Source organism: Simochromis diagramma, unplaced genomic scaffold (assembly GCF_900408965.1).
Source record: "Simochromis diagramma unplaced genomic scaffold, fSimDia1.1 OVJJ01000596.1, whole genome shotgun sequence".
In the NCBI taxonomy this organism is placed as follows: Eukaryota; Metazoa; Chordata; class Actinopteri; order Cichliformes; family Cichlidae; genus Simochromis; species Simochromis diagramma.
Window position 1 is genome coordinate 2,261,241 of NW_024387245.1, and position 15,394 is coordinate 2,276,634.

Here is a 15,394-nt window from a genome sequence, read left to right on the forward strand (position 1 = left end):
CCCAGCAGGCAAAGCGCTCTTTTGTTCAATTACAGCTAATGCAGTAGTTTGCCATTTCCCCCTCCACTTTCTAATTATATTTTCAAATGGAATTTGTTATAGAATTAACAAAAAAAAGAACATGGGGGGGGGAAAATATCCTTTTTGCAAGCTGAGGCTCTTGGGTTTTTAATACTTGCTGTTCGACATCCCTGGGGTACTGTACTATTCTTTTTCATTGCGCTCTGAATAAACAAGTTCTGCTCATATTTTAAATGCTTCACTTTTGAAAAAAAATGGCAAAAGCTGGAGTTAAGTTTTTGCTCGCTGAGCATGTGGTCTGGATTACCTCACTTCTGATGTTCTCTGGAGTTAACTTGGTCATGCACGGGTGTTTCATTTTTCAATGTTCTACGGTCGGCAAAAAAGAATTTGTAAGAGGTGGAGAAGGGATCTTTTTGGTATCTTATCCCTGTTAAAATCAGCGTTTATCTAACCAGTCGCCATCCTAGTCATGCCTTTGTGCAGTGACTCCCCTCTTTATTGCAAAGCCTCAAAGCCTAATTTGGAAAACAACAATTATATTGTCCATGTAAGCACTGGAATATAATTTCATAGCCCAGGAACATCAAAAGAGCTCTAACAGACCCCAAATGTGTTGAATTTGCTGACTTTTCTTTTCTTTTTTGTTATTCTATTCCTTCTATATTTTGTTTAAAACAAACCTGAGTCATGAATTAGTGTCTGCCTTTTTATAAAGCTAAACTCAACTTGAAACCCTCTTGCTGCGGCAGAGCCAATTGTAGTGTCCCAATTGAAACCAGTTGTTCCCCAGTGTGCTCCTCTCGTCTCCTTCCTTGCTTCCTCCGTGTGGGTTTCTATCAGTCATTTCGTCGCAAAGCCCTAAAAGCGTGATGCAAACACCACATTGCCCCTTGATATCTCCTTCATTTGATTTCACCGAGCAAAGATAGGCTCATGCGGGCGGTAGAGGAGGCTCGATAAGTGTTTGTCTGCGTGTGTTTTGTTTGTTGCGTTGTTTTTTTGTGATAGCAAACTGTGTGTGATAACACATTAGATTCCATTTCCTTCTATTCTGAAGTCTCTTTCTCTCCTGTCCTCAGCGCTAATGTTGCTTTTCAGAGGCACTCAGAGATAAGAAGTAACATCTGGTTTAGTTTCAATAGTACGCAGCAGCTTTGTATGGGGCAGAGTGAGATTTCTGTGTTTTCTTTGCAGCCTGTATGCACAGTGTATGTCTGTTTGTAAGCATCGGACCTGTATATATATGGGAGAAAACTTGACTCCTCTATTTTTTTGTCTGCCTGCATCTGTGGACACTATTTTGTGTGTGTGTGTGTGTGTCTTCGGTTTTTACTCCTTTCTGGGCCATTAGCTCTCTACCATCCAGTGTGCAGCTGACACTCATCTGGCCTAAGACACACGCACAAATAACTATATATAAATAAAACCCTGTCTCCTGAGTCTCTCTGTCTAGTCAGCTGCTTGTGTTTTGATGACACAAACTAGTAAGAGTAAAATGAATCTTAGTCTGCTGTCAGTCAAGTTGATCTATTTTAAAAAAAACCCTTATAGAAAAAGGAATGCGTTTTTATACTTTTGCGTTGCTTAGACTTTTTCATTTCTTTAAAATCAGCCTTAGTTTGGTTTTTCATGCAATACTTTTGTTTCTATTTTTTTTTTTTTGCTCAACTGTGGGAAACTTTAGCTTATTTGATTATGTCCCAGTCTTGGCTCTGCTGCCTCAGATGAAGTTTAATTCAACATTAGTGGGACTGGTCATCCATTTTTCCCCCCTTTCCCTTTTGGACAAAAGAGAGGAATTATACTTATGTAGCAATACTTTGAGTTATTTACCTCGCGCTCTCTCTCTCCCTCTTTCTCCACTCTGCTCGGATGACATCACTCCCTGGCGCTTGCTGAAGCCTATCTTAAGTTGTAGCTGTTTTGTATTTTCATCTGCTAGTGGTTTGAGCCAAATGGAGGCAGCCGCAGATTGCATGCCTCAGAAAGCTGGGAACTAATACAACATGTTCACTTTCTATTTGTCTGAGCTTTTCTCTTTATCAAGCCCCAATAATCCTTATTCCATAAGACTGTTGCAGGGCCTCACACACACTGGATGACTGGGCTGAGAGTTGGCAGAGATTGATTTCATTTGAGTTTGACTGGCTGTCTTGAATGTAATGGACATTACATCTAGACCAGAGCTTTCAAAAGATGATAATGAAATTTTAAATCAGTGAAAGTTGAGTATTCGATTAGCTGATTAACCTTTCAATTTTGTCTCTCTTTTTCTCAGACGTCCTGGAACAGAGATCACGATGACACGGCGTCCACGCGCTCTGGAGGCACGCCGGGACCATCCAGCGGGGGACACACATCGCACAGCGGTGACAACAGCAGCGAACAAGGTAAGAGATCATGTGACAGAGGACAGGGGCACCGTTTATGTGTTGACCAAGATGCAGAGTATGTTATACGACATCCGTCAGAGAAAACTTTATTATGTGTGAGGACGAAGTGAGAGAGGCTGATTCAGAGTATTTGGAAAGGGGATTGGTTTTTGCAACAGAACTCACAGAGGGGTCAGAGGTCACGGTCAAGTATGTGAAAGCTCCTCTGGGATCTAGTAGGGACTTTTCATTTTGCATAGGAACACATAAACAGTGTAGACATATTTTGGTAGATAGTCTTTACCTGAGTGCAGCAACTTTTTTGTTTTTGCTTTACGCTCCTCTCTTTGGGAATTCATGCACTTGAAAGTGTTTAGAGAGTGTAAAATCCCCCACATTAATAACTTGTTAAAATAACTTATGCTGTGAAGCTTGAGACCTTTATTAGAGGTTACTTACATTTACAACAGTCTTTGCATTCATGCCGCTTCTATTCTGAACTAATCTGGAAGAATACTGCACGTAAAACATGCAGTCTGATCATAATTTAATCCTATTTTTTTATTGTTATTGTGCATACACTTCCAATACATACTCTCCCTTCCACTGGACAAATCTGCCAGAGTTGGATATCTACATGCAATCAGAAAATATGTGTGTGCCTCTGAGTGTGTTAAAGAGGCTGTGAGAGAGAGGCAGCAGTGGGAAAATGGTGGCGGTGGGAAGGCGCTGCAAACAAACTGTAGTCAAAAAAGCAACTTCATATATTATTGAAGGCGATGTCAAGGCGAGCAGTTTGCAGGGTTGCCAGTGCCAGGAGGCAGAGCCTGGGTGGGAGCAGAGAGCGCCGCCATGCCTTCCACTCCAACGAGCAGCCATTTATATAGTCAACACACACACACACACACATACTCTGTCTCTCTTTGTCTCAGTCTGTCTCACACTTGGTCTTGTTGTCTCTCCTTTTTTTATTATTTTTTTTAATTCGGGCACATTTTCTGTCTTGTATATGTATGCGCTTGACTCTCCCTCTTCAGTTATGCTCAGGACTGAGAGGTCAGACACGAGTTGAGACAAAATTGAAATAATATGGAGGAGGAGACCAAATTGATAAAATAAGAGTGAAATTACAGTAAAACGGGGGAAGACGAAGAGATATTGTGGAAATGTGTGTGCACTCCTCTGCCTGTGATGAGTAATGGTCTGGGGCAACCAGGCGAGATCTGATTGGTCGCTCTAATGAGTGTGCTCTGTGCAGAGTTTGGGCTCCTGCTTCTGTGACCTTTGCCCTCTATTGACCAAACTGACACTTCATTTTTCACATCTTTCCAATTATAGACCCACTCCTTATGTCTGCCCACCTCTTCCGACTCTCTCGCATCACCCTCTATCTCTTCATATCTGTTTCCCCAACTCCTTTTCCAGGCTGTTGCAGATTTTTGTTTGTTATTAAAGTAATTACAGAGTATAATGCAGGGTGTTTTGTGTGTGTGAGAATGTGTATGTGCTTCAGCAGAATGAATGATGTGCTTTGATTCGTCCAAGTGTTGCACGATGGCAGCTAAACATCATGCATGTATATGTGTATGAGGCCGTCAAACATGATTGCTAGCGTTTTATTTATTCTATTTAACCAGGAGGTGCAATAAGACACATCAAACTGTATAAAACTCCATCAAGGTTTGGTGGAGAGGCTCTTGGAAAAAGTGGAGGCTGTTACAGCATGTGATTCTAGTTTTAGCCCATTGGCATTTCAAGAATGGAAACTTCTTCCCGCAGACAAAAACTCCAGAGGTTGATGGTGCAAAGTGCTATTATGATATATAGTTTTTAAAGCAGAGTGATGTCGCACATCCATGTGAATAAATACATATAAGATTCCACAATAGCTAAGTATGACTGTGCCAGCCTTTTTAACGTGTTTAGTTGTTGTTGTTTTTTTTCCTTGTTACAACTTGTCAGTCTTGTTTTTGCTTGTTTGAAGTGAAAGCACTCCTATATGTCCTTTCAGGAATACTTATAATCAATTGTTTGAGATTCGAGGCACAATCAAGTTCTACTGTTTAGTTGGAGAACTCGTAGGGACGATAACATGTCCGCATTCATTTGGACATGTTGTGCATTTTTACTTAATTTGTATTTTTTATCCAGGTAACGTTTAACCAGCTCTAATAATGTCTTTTCAAAGCTGACAACTCTCCTGCTATGTGCCCGTATATGTAAGTCCACATGTATGTAGCACACACAGAGTGGTGAGCATTAGAATGCAGTGACAACAGTAAATACTGGAGGACATCTTGGACCAGTTTCAGGTTTATATGGGTTAAGAGCTATCAGTGCCACGTCATATTGGCTCTGGCAAATTCTGTGTCAGTCACTTGGTAATCCCAGTAAGCTGGTTATTTATCTGTTTGGCACTTTACTCACTCTCTCTCCCCAACAGCTTCACCCCCCCTCTCTCTTTCATCTCAACATCCTCCCTCTCTTCTCCAGTTTTCCCTTGTCTCCCACCTACTCTCCTGTCTCTCTTTCATTTTACTGTCAGTCGGTTTCTCTCTCCCTCCTTGTGTATCCTTGTGTTTTTCTCTCTCTCCTCCCTCTTTTTTCTTCCTTGCCTCCCACTCGCTCTAAAACACCACCTTTGTTTATCCTTCTTCTTTCCCGTTCTCTCACCTCTCTTTGTTCCTTTTGCGCTCTAATTCTTCCCCATCATTCCCTCTTACATTTTTCACAGCTCTGTTTTCCCTCTGTGTTGTACATTTTGCCATGCTTTTTGCTTATCTTTTCTTCTGTTGCTATTTCTTTCTCCGTGAATAATACAATTTTTCAGATTTTTACACTCATTTATTCAACCTGCTCCATTTCTCAATTTTCACTTTATTTCCTCTTCCTTTTGCACTTTTCTTTAACCTTTTTTCTTCCTTTTCTCTTTGATCACTTCTTTGTTTCTCTGTTATTTCTGATCCCTTTCCTTTACCTTTCCTCCTTTCTACCTTTTACAGATTGCTTTCTCACTGACCTTTCTCTCTCATGTCTCTTTCTTCCCCACTGCCTGTAGAGCTGCACAGCTAATGGCCATCTTTCTCTTCTTTGCTCATTCCCTCCATTTTCATTTCATCTATCCTTCAACTCACCTCCTCTACTCCAGTTCTTTCAAGTACATCAGTCCATGTCCTCACACTTTCTATACCTCCTTTAGCACTCAATCTTTGTATAATTCCTTGTATCTGGTCTTCTTATCGTCTACCCCACGTTCATCTCTTCTTAATCCTCCACCTATAGTGGAGCAAAAGAGCGATGCTGTCTGTTTGAGGGCCTTTAACTAGTGAACTCTCATCTCCTCTCTCTCTTTTTTTCTGAGGCTATTCCTGTGACAAACACATGCTTCACTCTTTCCTCTTTTCTTAAGGGTTCACTGGCCACTGGTATAAAAATTTCTCTCTATCCGGAAGTGTACTCGTTCCCAGATTCAACAGTGTAAGACTCATGAGAAGGGATTTGCATTATATAAAGTTGGTGTTCACCATGTGAATCTTGTTGAATTCATTTGTGGGAAAAATATTTTTCACAAAGCAAATTAAATGATAATTATATAATGTACTTTTAATAATAAGCTAGTTAATAATAACTCTTAAACCAGCAGATGTTTTGCAGTGCTCTCAGTGCCACAGTGACAATGTGAAAAAAACAACCCTTTCTTATTTTTGCGTGTGGTGACAATGCTCACATGCTGCGTTCTTAGTTATGGTGTTTGTGCTTTGACCACAATGCCGATGGTATTTTTTAGCACTAAATTCCATTGGCAGTTTAAAAAAAAAAAAAATGGAGGGAGGATCACATTTGCTTCACATATGTCATTAAAATCAGTCCTGGGTGTCTCCTTTCTCCCTAAAGAGCAGACAAAGAAGAAAGCCTCTTATTTTTCTCCTCCCTTTCTCTGGGATGTCTTTGTAAACATCCAGCAAGCATCGACAAGTAGAGTCGGAGAGCGACCCTGTAGTTAATTAGTCCCGCTCTATTAGCCCAGCTGTTTGCTCGCTAGTTCCTACCAACAGGCTCCTTTGTTTAATACCCAGAAGCCCTCTGGAGAAGCTTTTCTGCAGCCTTGGATCTTGCTTTTCTGTGAAAAGTATAATGCTCGAAGGGCAGAGGAAAACCTAGCAGATCATATATGCCTGCGATGGAGGGGTGTCCCTCATGGACATGAGCGGGCCTTCTCATTTTCTCCCAGTATAAAATACTCCTCTTTGCCTGTGTGAATTTGTGAGGACACCCCTTGGCTTCTCCTGAGGGTCTGGCGTGCAAAGGAAACAGAATAACATTCAGGCACTGAATTGGGCAGCTGCAGCGATGTGGTATGTGAGTTCAGCAGAGGAGCGGAGCAAAGTGTTTGCTCTGTTTTTGAAAGCTACAGGGTTTCCTTCTCTGCTTGTCAGAAACATCCAGGGAGTGAGGCGATGACTGGTGATATTAGATATGTATCACCAATTACCCAGACCGTTTGTAAAGAGTACAGTGTGCCGCGCCAAGACAAATAGCTCCCTGTAAGGCTATGTGTTGGTGTCTGCATGCATTTTATGTGTCTGAGTAGTAGTCTGAGATTTAGGCATGTTGTGTGATGCCTAGCTCTTTTTTTTTTTTTTTAAATTGGCTTGTATATTTGGAATAATTTAATTTATGCTCATATTATTCTGTGTTACCAACCGAAAGTCTGTAAAACCAAGTCTAAAATGTTTTCATAGTCCAATAAACCAGTTCATCTATTTTGCACACGCTGATGTTTAAACTAATGTTTCTAGTTTTCACTTTAAAATTCCTGTATGCTTATTGTACATTATGATTCGATAGATGTCATCTTTGTGAAGACTGCGAGTACTGACGAAGGCAACATTTGCCCAGTCCCAGCTGGGATTAGCCTGGTGAAGGATGTGGCATTTGGCCTACCACTTCTTGAGGATGTGGCTCTAAAAACATTTGGATAGTCAACTTCGCTGGTTTGATATGTATTTGAATGAATAGATCATCCTTGCATTCGCTGTTAATCACTGCGTATAACCTCCAGTGGCCGCAAATTCCCATTGATCAATGTGGAATATTCCTGTTGTTGTGATCCATTCATTTATCCATTTATTCACTCTCCAATCTCTGTGCCCTCCAACAAGGTCAGGCCACACAGGAGCTGCTGCTTTCTGTTGTCTCATTGGGCAGTCTTCAGTCCTGGGGTGGGCAAACAGGGACATAGACAGAGGTGCCAGGCAATCAGCAGCCTGCTCTCCTCGTCCAATCATTCAGCTTCACGTGGTGCCCTCAGAGTCACTGATTAATTGGTCCGATTGTCCAGTAGACTGGAAGAGAGAACTCTGTGTGTCTGTGTGAAATAATCCCCTCCCCGAATTTCTTTTCTCTTCCAGGAGTTCATAAATGCACTTTCCTTTTCAATTTTTTGTTGCAATAATGAGCTAAAGACTAATAACTGAGGGAATCAGATGCACTTTAATAAATAAGTCCTGGAAGGCAGTTACAGTGTATTTACAACACAGGCCCACAGTGAAAACTTTAATAGTCAGTGATTTTATTCATTCATGCAAAATTTGTAGATTCTTCATAACAATATTAAAGAACTTATAGACATACCTTAAAAAAAAACTGTATTTCATTTTGTGAATGCATATATTGTCTAGACATTGTCTAGACGTTATCGAGGAAGATCCTAGGTCCGGTAATTGTCTTACTGGTGTCCAGCTTTACCGGTAATCTGTTTAAATGTGAGGCTCTGTGGGTAGATAAAAGGTTTGTGGCTCCCTTGATTAGACTGTAGTCCGTATTACTGGAGGTGTGTAAGTACAGTAGCTGGCAGACACAAACAGGATTCAGTCTTTGATATCTTCAGAGCGTGAACACAGGGAAAAGAGGAGAAGATGAAAGTGGAAGAAAAAGACAGCGAGGAACAGAAACGGAGCAAAACGAGAGAGTGCGATGAGGAGGAAGGGAGAGATTCTCAGGGTGAATGCTGGGAAACCATCTCGATGCTTTGTTGTGTGAAAAAGAGGGGCAGAACAGTTACCCCTGATTAGTGTGTTAAATGATGCAGAGTGCTGTTTGGGAGTCTATTGAGGAAAATATGCCACTGCTAGCAAATAAAATCTTCAGTCAGTCCAGAGGTGAAAAAGTTTTGGCCGTGCCACCTTAAGCTTGTCTTTGTCCCTTAGGGGGTTAAAGGAAAGTGTGCAAGCATGTGCTAACGCGTCAAAAAGAGTTTCATATCTACAGGGTTACATGAGCTTAAAGTTTCTGTTTAATAAAATTAATGCATGAAAGACTTATATAAAGGGTAATTGCATCACAGAACACCTTGGGGAAACATCCTTCAACAACTGAGTGTTGCTGGTCGCTATGTTTATTCAGTCTAAACTGGATTACTGCATTATAAACATTATTATCTGTGGTTACCTGGGAAAAGAGATGTTTGGCCTCTTGGTGTTCAATCACAACCTTCCTCTCTCGGATTCACAGAGATCTTTACAGCCTCGCTATATCTCAGTGGCTGATGCGTCGGCCAACATGTTATGACTCGCCTTGCAGAAAATGATAGCCCTTGATGGCTTTTTATTGCCTCATAGGCAATAAGAAAACTCAGAGTGGCCGGAGTTTTCCCCCCCTCAAAAAGAGGAAATTGTATCAGGTTCCCACAGTGAGAGGCCAGTTTGCTTTTAGGATTAGGGCTGGTGTCACACAGCCGCTGAGTTTGTGAGGAAGCAAGGGTCTGAGGTATAGGTAAACAAAGTCGTCTCCTCCCCTCTGCATCGTTTCACACGTGAAACGATCGTCTACTTTGTCAGTCAGCTTCGCTATCTTTGTTTTATTGGCACAAATGTGTCTCGTGTGTAATAAAGTAATTGTTATAAAACCTTTTCTGATAAGATGTCAGAACCTTTTTGACTCCTTGACTCTGGGAATTGTGTGCTGTGTGTTGCTGAGTGTTGGTTTCATATTTGTACATACTGATTTTTTCTCTACCACTGCTTCTGTCTTATTTAATGGAGACTTAACTTAAAGAAACAGAAGAGAAGAAACATTTCTCTTTGTCTGAATCTCAGCCTGTCTGTTGGTTACATATGACCATGTTTGCATGACCAAAGAAATGCAAAGTCTAGAGACCATCACAACATGTCTTTCACAATTTACATGAAATACATATTCATAAGTGCATAAGTGCACTTGCATGCACACCAACTAGCTTCTCTTTCCCTTCACTCCATTGGCTGTTATGTGCCTTCACTCAGTCTTTGTGCTAGTTCAGGATGTGTTCTGCTTAAGTCTTTAAAATGACATGAGACAAAAAGTGCTCACTTAATGCGTTGCTTTTATTTATTTTAAAGTTGCCTGTGTTCCATTTTATCGCTCTCATTTCACAGACAAATGCACTTAGGTCAGATCATGTAGTTTGCTGTCGTTTCAAGAGAGAAAAGGGTTCTACTTCATTTGTTCCACAGAGGGAGTGCAAGCGGGAGGGAAATGTATCTTTAGCTCCCATGTTATAATTGTGGCACACTAATGATGTAGACACATTCTCACTGTCTGTTTACAGGAAAGGCTCTTCTTTAATTTGTGACTGGCGTGAATGCCAAATGCTTATATCTAATTACTGGTATTTGCTAAAAGATACTATTTACTCACCCCTCTTTGCCTTGTATGTGTCTCTTGTGTGTCAGGGTGGGGAGATTATGATAAGAAAAGTTAAATATATAAAAGAGGAAGACTGGAATATTTTTCTGTGGGTAGGAAATTAAATTCATATAAGAGAGAGATTTTTCACACATGCCTCAAGTTTTCAGACTTAAATCGTTTTGAATCAGCACCCATAAATCCAAGATTTTGTTTGAAAAGTGTCAATTGAGAACTCCTTTTCGGTTTACTTTTTGCAAAGCACCATAATTTGCACAATTGTAGTATCACTGTTCCTTAAAAAAGATGCCACTTTGGTTAAATTGATATCTTTCTTTCTTTTCTCTCGCTATCTGTCTATATATAGAAAATGTGTGTATATATCCCCTTTCATGTTTGATTTGCAAACCTAAACCGGTGGAAATGTGGCAATGCACTTGTCATGCAAATGAATGGGGAAAAAGTTAAAGCACGCTCATGCACGTGTGTCTGTGTGTTTCTGTGCATGTGTAGGGGAAACTAGTGAATCTAAATGGTGACAAAATTTCTTTACGTTGTGCATTCCTTGCAGTTTTCGGTTTTCAGTTCAGATCAAAATTGCATTAAATCATACAGAGACCCACAAACACAGCAGATTCAAGACCAAACGCACACCAACAAGCTCTTAGGAGCAAGAGCATGCCTCGGTTCTTAATCGTGGTTCACAGAGAGTCTGACAGTAAAATCACAGCAACTCATCGCTTATGTGTCACAACACATTATATCTGGCCCAGAAAACGACCTTAAACTCTCTCTGCTTCAGTCTTCCTCTCCCTGCTAACTCTTTCTCCCTCCTCTTCCTACTCCTCCCACACCTCCTCTTCACTTGAAAAGGAGCTGAGCTCAGGGCCCAGGAGGCCTCTGATCAGATAGATGTTAACTTTTCAGGGAAAACCCTGATAGCAGACTGGAAGACTACAGAATTTAGTCATCTCTGCCAGTAGACGCCAGGAGTCAATGGCCAACTGAGTTTTTGTGAGCATTTTATTTTTGTAAGTATTGGAGGAAAAGCTACAAGTAACATCTCCTTTTTATTTGTTATTTTTTTTGTATGTCAGAGACGTAGTTTGAGCATTCACTTGGGCAGAATTATAGAAAGGGAGAGAAGGAAAAAAGCAAGGAGAGGCAACGCAAAGCAAAAGGTTATTAACACTTTGTTCAAAGGAGAATCATTGTTTAACTCCTTGGCACACACAAAAACACAGTAATGGGCAACACTCACATGAACAGAGCACATTATTTATTTAAGCTTTTGATAAAGAGATTAGCCCCATCATCCTATGCTCTTAAGCTAGCCAAGGGGTCCATGTTCAGGAAATCCTGGCTTTCCTGACACACAGGCTTACGGGGGAATCTTGATCAAGTAACGTTTATATAATAACAATGCATTTCATGTGGGTATGTTTAGTATGATTTAGTCTTTGAATTTGGAGTGATTAGTCGAAATAGTATTAGGAGCTAAAAGGGAGTGGTGAAAGACAGGCAGAGAGGGGAACAGGAGGTTGGCTAGAGAGCGAAAAAGAAGGCAGAGGATGCGAAGTACTTGTGCCAACTGAGCATTTTGTTTTCCTTTATTATTAGCCCCATCACAGTGGTTAGAGTCCAGCTTAAAGCTACAAACAGTGAAGTGCTAATTTTAGCCTCCAAAGAGGATAAGGATAACTAGCTTGCTGCCAGTATGCCATATGTTCCCCTGCCGAATACATTGTGTCAGGAATATTTTCACCCCACACCCACACACCATTTCCCTAAAACACATTTCTAAACAAACACAAGTGCATATTCGATGTTTCAGCATTTATGAAGTTTGGAGCTTCGCTTTTAAAAGACTTAACAAACGATCAAAACACTTTAACATAGACAAGTTGTTTTAATTACAGTTGATATCTTTGTAAGAATAGAAATATATGACAAACTGTAATGTTCATAAGGGAAACGGTTATTTTGGCATCAGTCAGCTTTCTTTCCCCCCCCCCCATTAGCATAGCTTCCTGCTGCAAGGTAACATGTGGCCTCCACTGTAATCTTCTGCAACTTGGCTTATATACTCACTTGCCAATATGAGGCCTGTAGAAGAATAAACATGAGCCTCTCTCCATCAACACACATGCATATGTTCACATGTAAATGCAACTCTCTATTATTCCCTCGCTCTCTGCCTCAAATTGAAATAATTCAATTTATGGACAGTTCCAGACCTCCCTGGCTAAGACCATTATGCATGAAGCTCACCCCCCCCCCCTCCCTTTTCTAACAAAAGAAGGGGAGAATTTACCAGCCGGCTCTCCCAACAACACCCACACAAAGCCAATTTCATGCCAGGGAAACACCAGTGAAGCGCCATTTGTGGTCACAACCTGCTTCCCTGTGGAGGTTCTTTATTATTAGATATAGGTCGATGCTACTTTAATTTCTGTTGAGGCTCATTTTGTAACCTTCATATGACACATGCAATGCTTCTATCAAACCTGTATCCACACAAACATTCATTCATTTGAAAGTGGAAAAGTGACTAAAATCACCATATTGTATGGTCACAGATTTGATTACTGTCTTTTTGCCACAGTATTTCCTGCTGTAGTTATATTGAACACCTACAATTCAAATTATTTGTTCAACTTTTGGCGATAATTGTGTTTAAGAACATAAAGGTGTGAAATACCATGGCTGAGGTGGCACGCTGTGAGTCCAGGTAATCTGGCATGTGGGAAGCTGGAAGTATAGAACGAGAGAGCTAGGCCAAAGCTTGACCCAAGGCTGACCTAGACCAAACATGCTGCCCCCAGAGACCTCCTCCCCTTGGTCCCTTTGACATGTATACCTGCTATAGGGATTTGAGTGAGAGATAAAGACCTCAGCAAGCTTTTCTAAGAGTTTAGAGACAGAAGGAGGAAAGAGAAGGCTAGATAACAAATACTTGTAGAGCAGCACAAGAGCAGCAGGGTGGGCTGAAGGGAAACTTGGGGGTTTACTTAGTGTGTTTGCAAAGCAACACAAGGCATCCCACTTGTGGTACACACACTTGTGAACACATACATTTAGACGTAACCCAATCGTCCCTTCCTACTCCAAACTGGTGAAACTCAAAGAGATGAGCAGGAGTTGGGGCAAAGATTCTTAGTAGTGATAACCTTTAGAGCAAAAGCATGAATGGCGGTGTTAAACACACAAACTGCCAATATATTGTACACATTAGCTCCCAAGGGCTCTCCCAGGTCTTTGTTCCTCTGAGATACTCTTAAGCAACAAAGAGGTCATACTTTTACAGGAAGTCACCCCCAGAGAGAGCTGCCTCTTTCAGGAAATGACTTGGTGGGACTGTGCGGCGAGAGTGCCAGCATCCACGGGGGGCATATCACTCCTGTCCACATGGGCCCATGCTCCACAGGAAGTAGGCTGCTGTAAACCCACTCACTTCCTCTTCCTCTGTCCCTGTCCCAGAAGTCTTATCAGGGCTGTGTATGGGTCGGCTGATAGGACTACAAATCCCCCACATCCCCATAGCACCACATCCTTTCCCTATCAAGGACATGACAAGAAGTAGGAAGTGAGGATGTAACATTCCTTTATAGAGAGAATCTGCAATGCATTTTTTTAAATTTATTATTATTATTTTTTATGTAGGAGTGATTAAGAGGGCATCCTATCATTAAAAAAGTCATACACTCAATCTCTCCTACTCCTTTTGCCCTGTTTACTCATAAAAAATAAGCTAAAATCCTAAATAGATCCTAAATAATTTAAATAGAGTAGGTTGTAGCTCGGATAATAAGTTATCCTGTTTTCAAAACCACCCCTTCAGTAACCTGAGCTTGTGGGCGAAGAGCATATTATACTCCCTCATAATACTGAAACCGTCTGTTATTCCAAAAAAAAAAAAAAAAAAACCCTCCCTGGAAGCTAATGCGCTATTATTAGCACTTACCACCGCAGGGTTAGCGTGCCTGTATTATCTAACTACATGCAGTTTGGCTGGTGCTGATAGGTTAGCATGAGTGGGAAAATCCATGTGTATTAAAAGCGTTTATCAGAGGCTGTGTCATTCAGATAGTTACCATGTGGAAAAATGCAGACGCAAACAAGTGCTAAACACGGAAGTCTGAATAAATAAACTGAGAAGCTTCAGTTTGGTTAGTAGAACTGTACCCTGATCATAAAGACAAGATTAAAGACAGAACACGCTAGTTGTTGGTGCTGAAATTATATATTTCCAGACTGATGGCTTGAAGTTAAACAAGTTAGCCCTGCAGTAAGATATAATTTTGCGAAATGTAGCTTTTTTTATAAAATATAATTTGAAAGGATGTATTTTCTGGAAAGTCATGTTGGTTAAAAATTACACCTTGATACTACAGCTTAGTAGAGAGCTCTTGAAAGAAAGATGCAGTTACTGTCACTTTGAGTTTATTGAAAGGATATTTTGATGGTTTAATAGCAGACTTTAGTGAGTACAGGTTTTCTCCTGCTGAATATATATACATTTACTGAGTTTAAGTCCACAACAAAGTCCAATGGGATGTTTTTCCTTGAGATTAGCTAAAGGTTCCTTCTCTTTGTCCCGCACATACATTGAAGGACTTTTGAACGCCCTTCAGCACATCAGCTGACTTTTGGAAAGGACTGCCGTGCCATTGTGCTGTTAAGTGCTCTTCGCTTTTGTTATAGTCCTTGTCCTCTCTACAATCCCTTCCCCCCTTCCCCTCCTCTCTCATAGTCCATTTGACTCTCCCCTTTTCTCTCTAGCTGTTCACTGTGAGCTGAGTTTGACTGAAGCTCGGTGAGTCGAAGGTGTCAAAAGCCACGTGAGAGGCAGTGAAACAATTGGAAGTGAGTGTTAAGAGTGAGAAAGAAGCAAAAGAGGCAAAATTTCAGGAATGTTACCCTTTTGTGTGTTTGTGTGTGGGTTTTTGAGGACTTCTCTTCCCCGACTTGAATGCGGACCCCCCTTACAAGTGCCCCCATTTGAACCGAGTCTGGCTTTCTATCTCTAGGTTAGGGGGAAAAAAAAGAGAAAACTTCAGCACAAAGGCAAGAAGGGAAAAATCAATAGTTACACAGCAAAAGTGCTCGACATGAAAGGGTGAATTCATCGCCCTACACTTTCATTTTAGCTTGTACCGTCTGTCTCCTTCTCACTCATTCTTTCTTCCTCAACTGATCTGGAAGTGGGAATAAAAAGCAGTCGGTGTGTGCGTAGACGTGTGTTCCTGTGCGTGGAGGCATACTGCAGTTTAATGTCGTGTCGCTGCCCTGTGCTTGAGGCAGTTTCCAGCGTGTCGGGCAGCCTGTGGTGA

The 15,394-nt window shown here is 41.1% G+C and overlaps 1 protein-coding gene across 1 annotated transcript in view; it reads left to right on the plus strand.

Moving 5' to 3' along the window:
- meis1b (Meis homeobox 1 b) overlaps positions 1-15,394 on the plus strand; it is a 77,452-nt gene that overhangs the window by 12,733 nt on the left and 49,325 nt on the right. Inside the window, exon 7 of the mRNA XM_040000994.1 lies at positions 2,303-2,414. Within this exon, the coding sequence (XP_039856928.1) occupies positions 2,303-2,414 (112 nt within the window). The remainder of the gene's footprint in view (positions 1-2,302; positions 2,415-15,394) is intronic.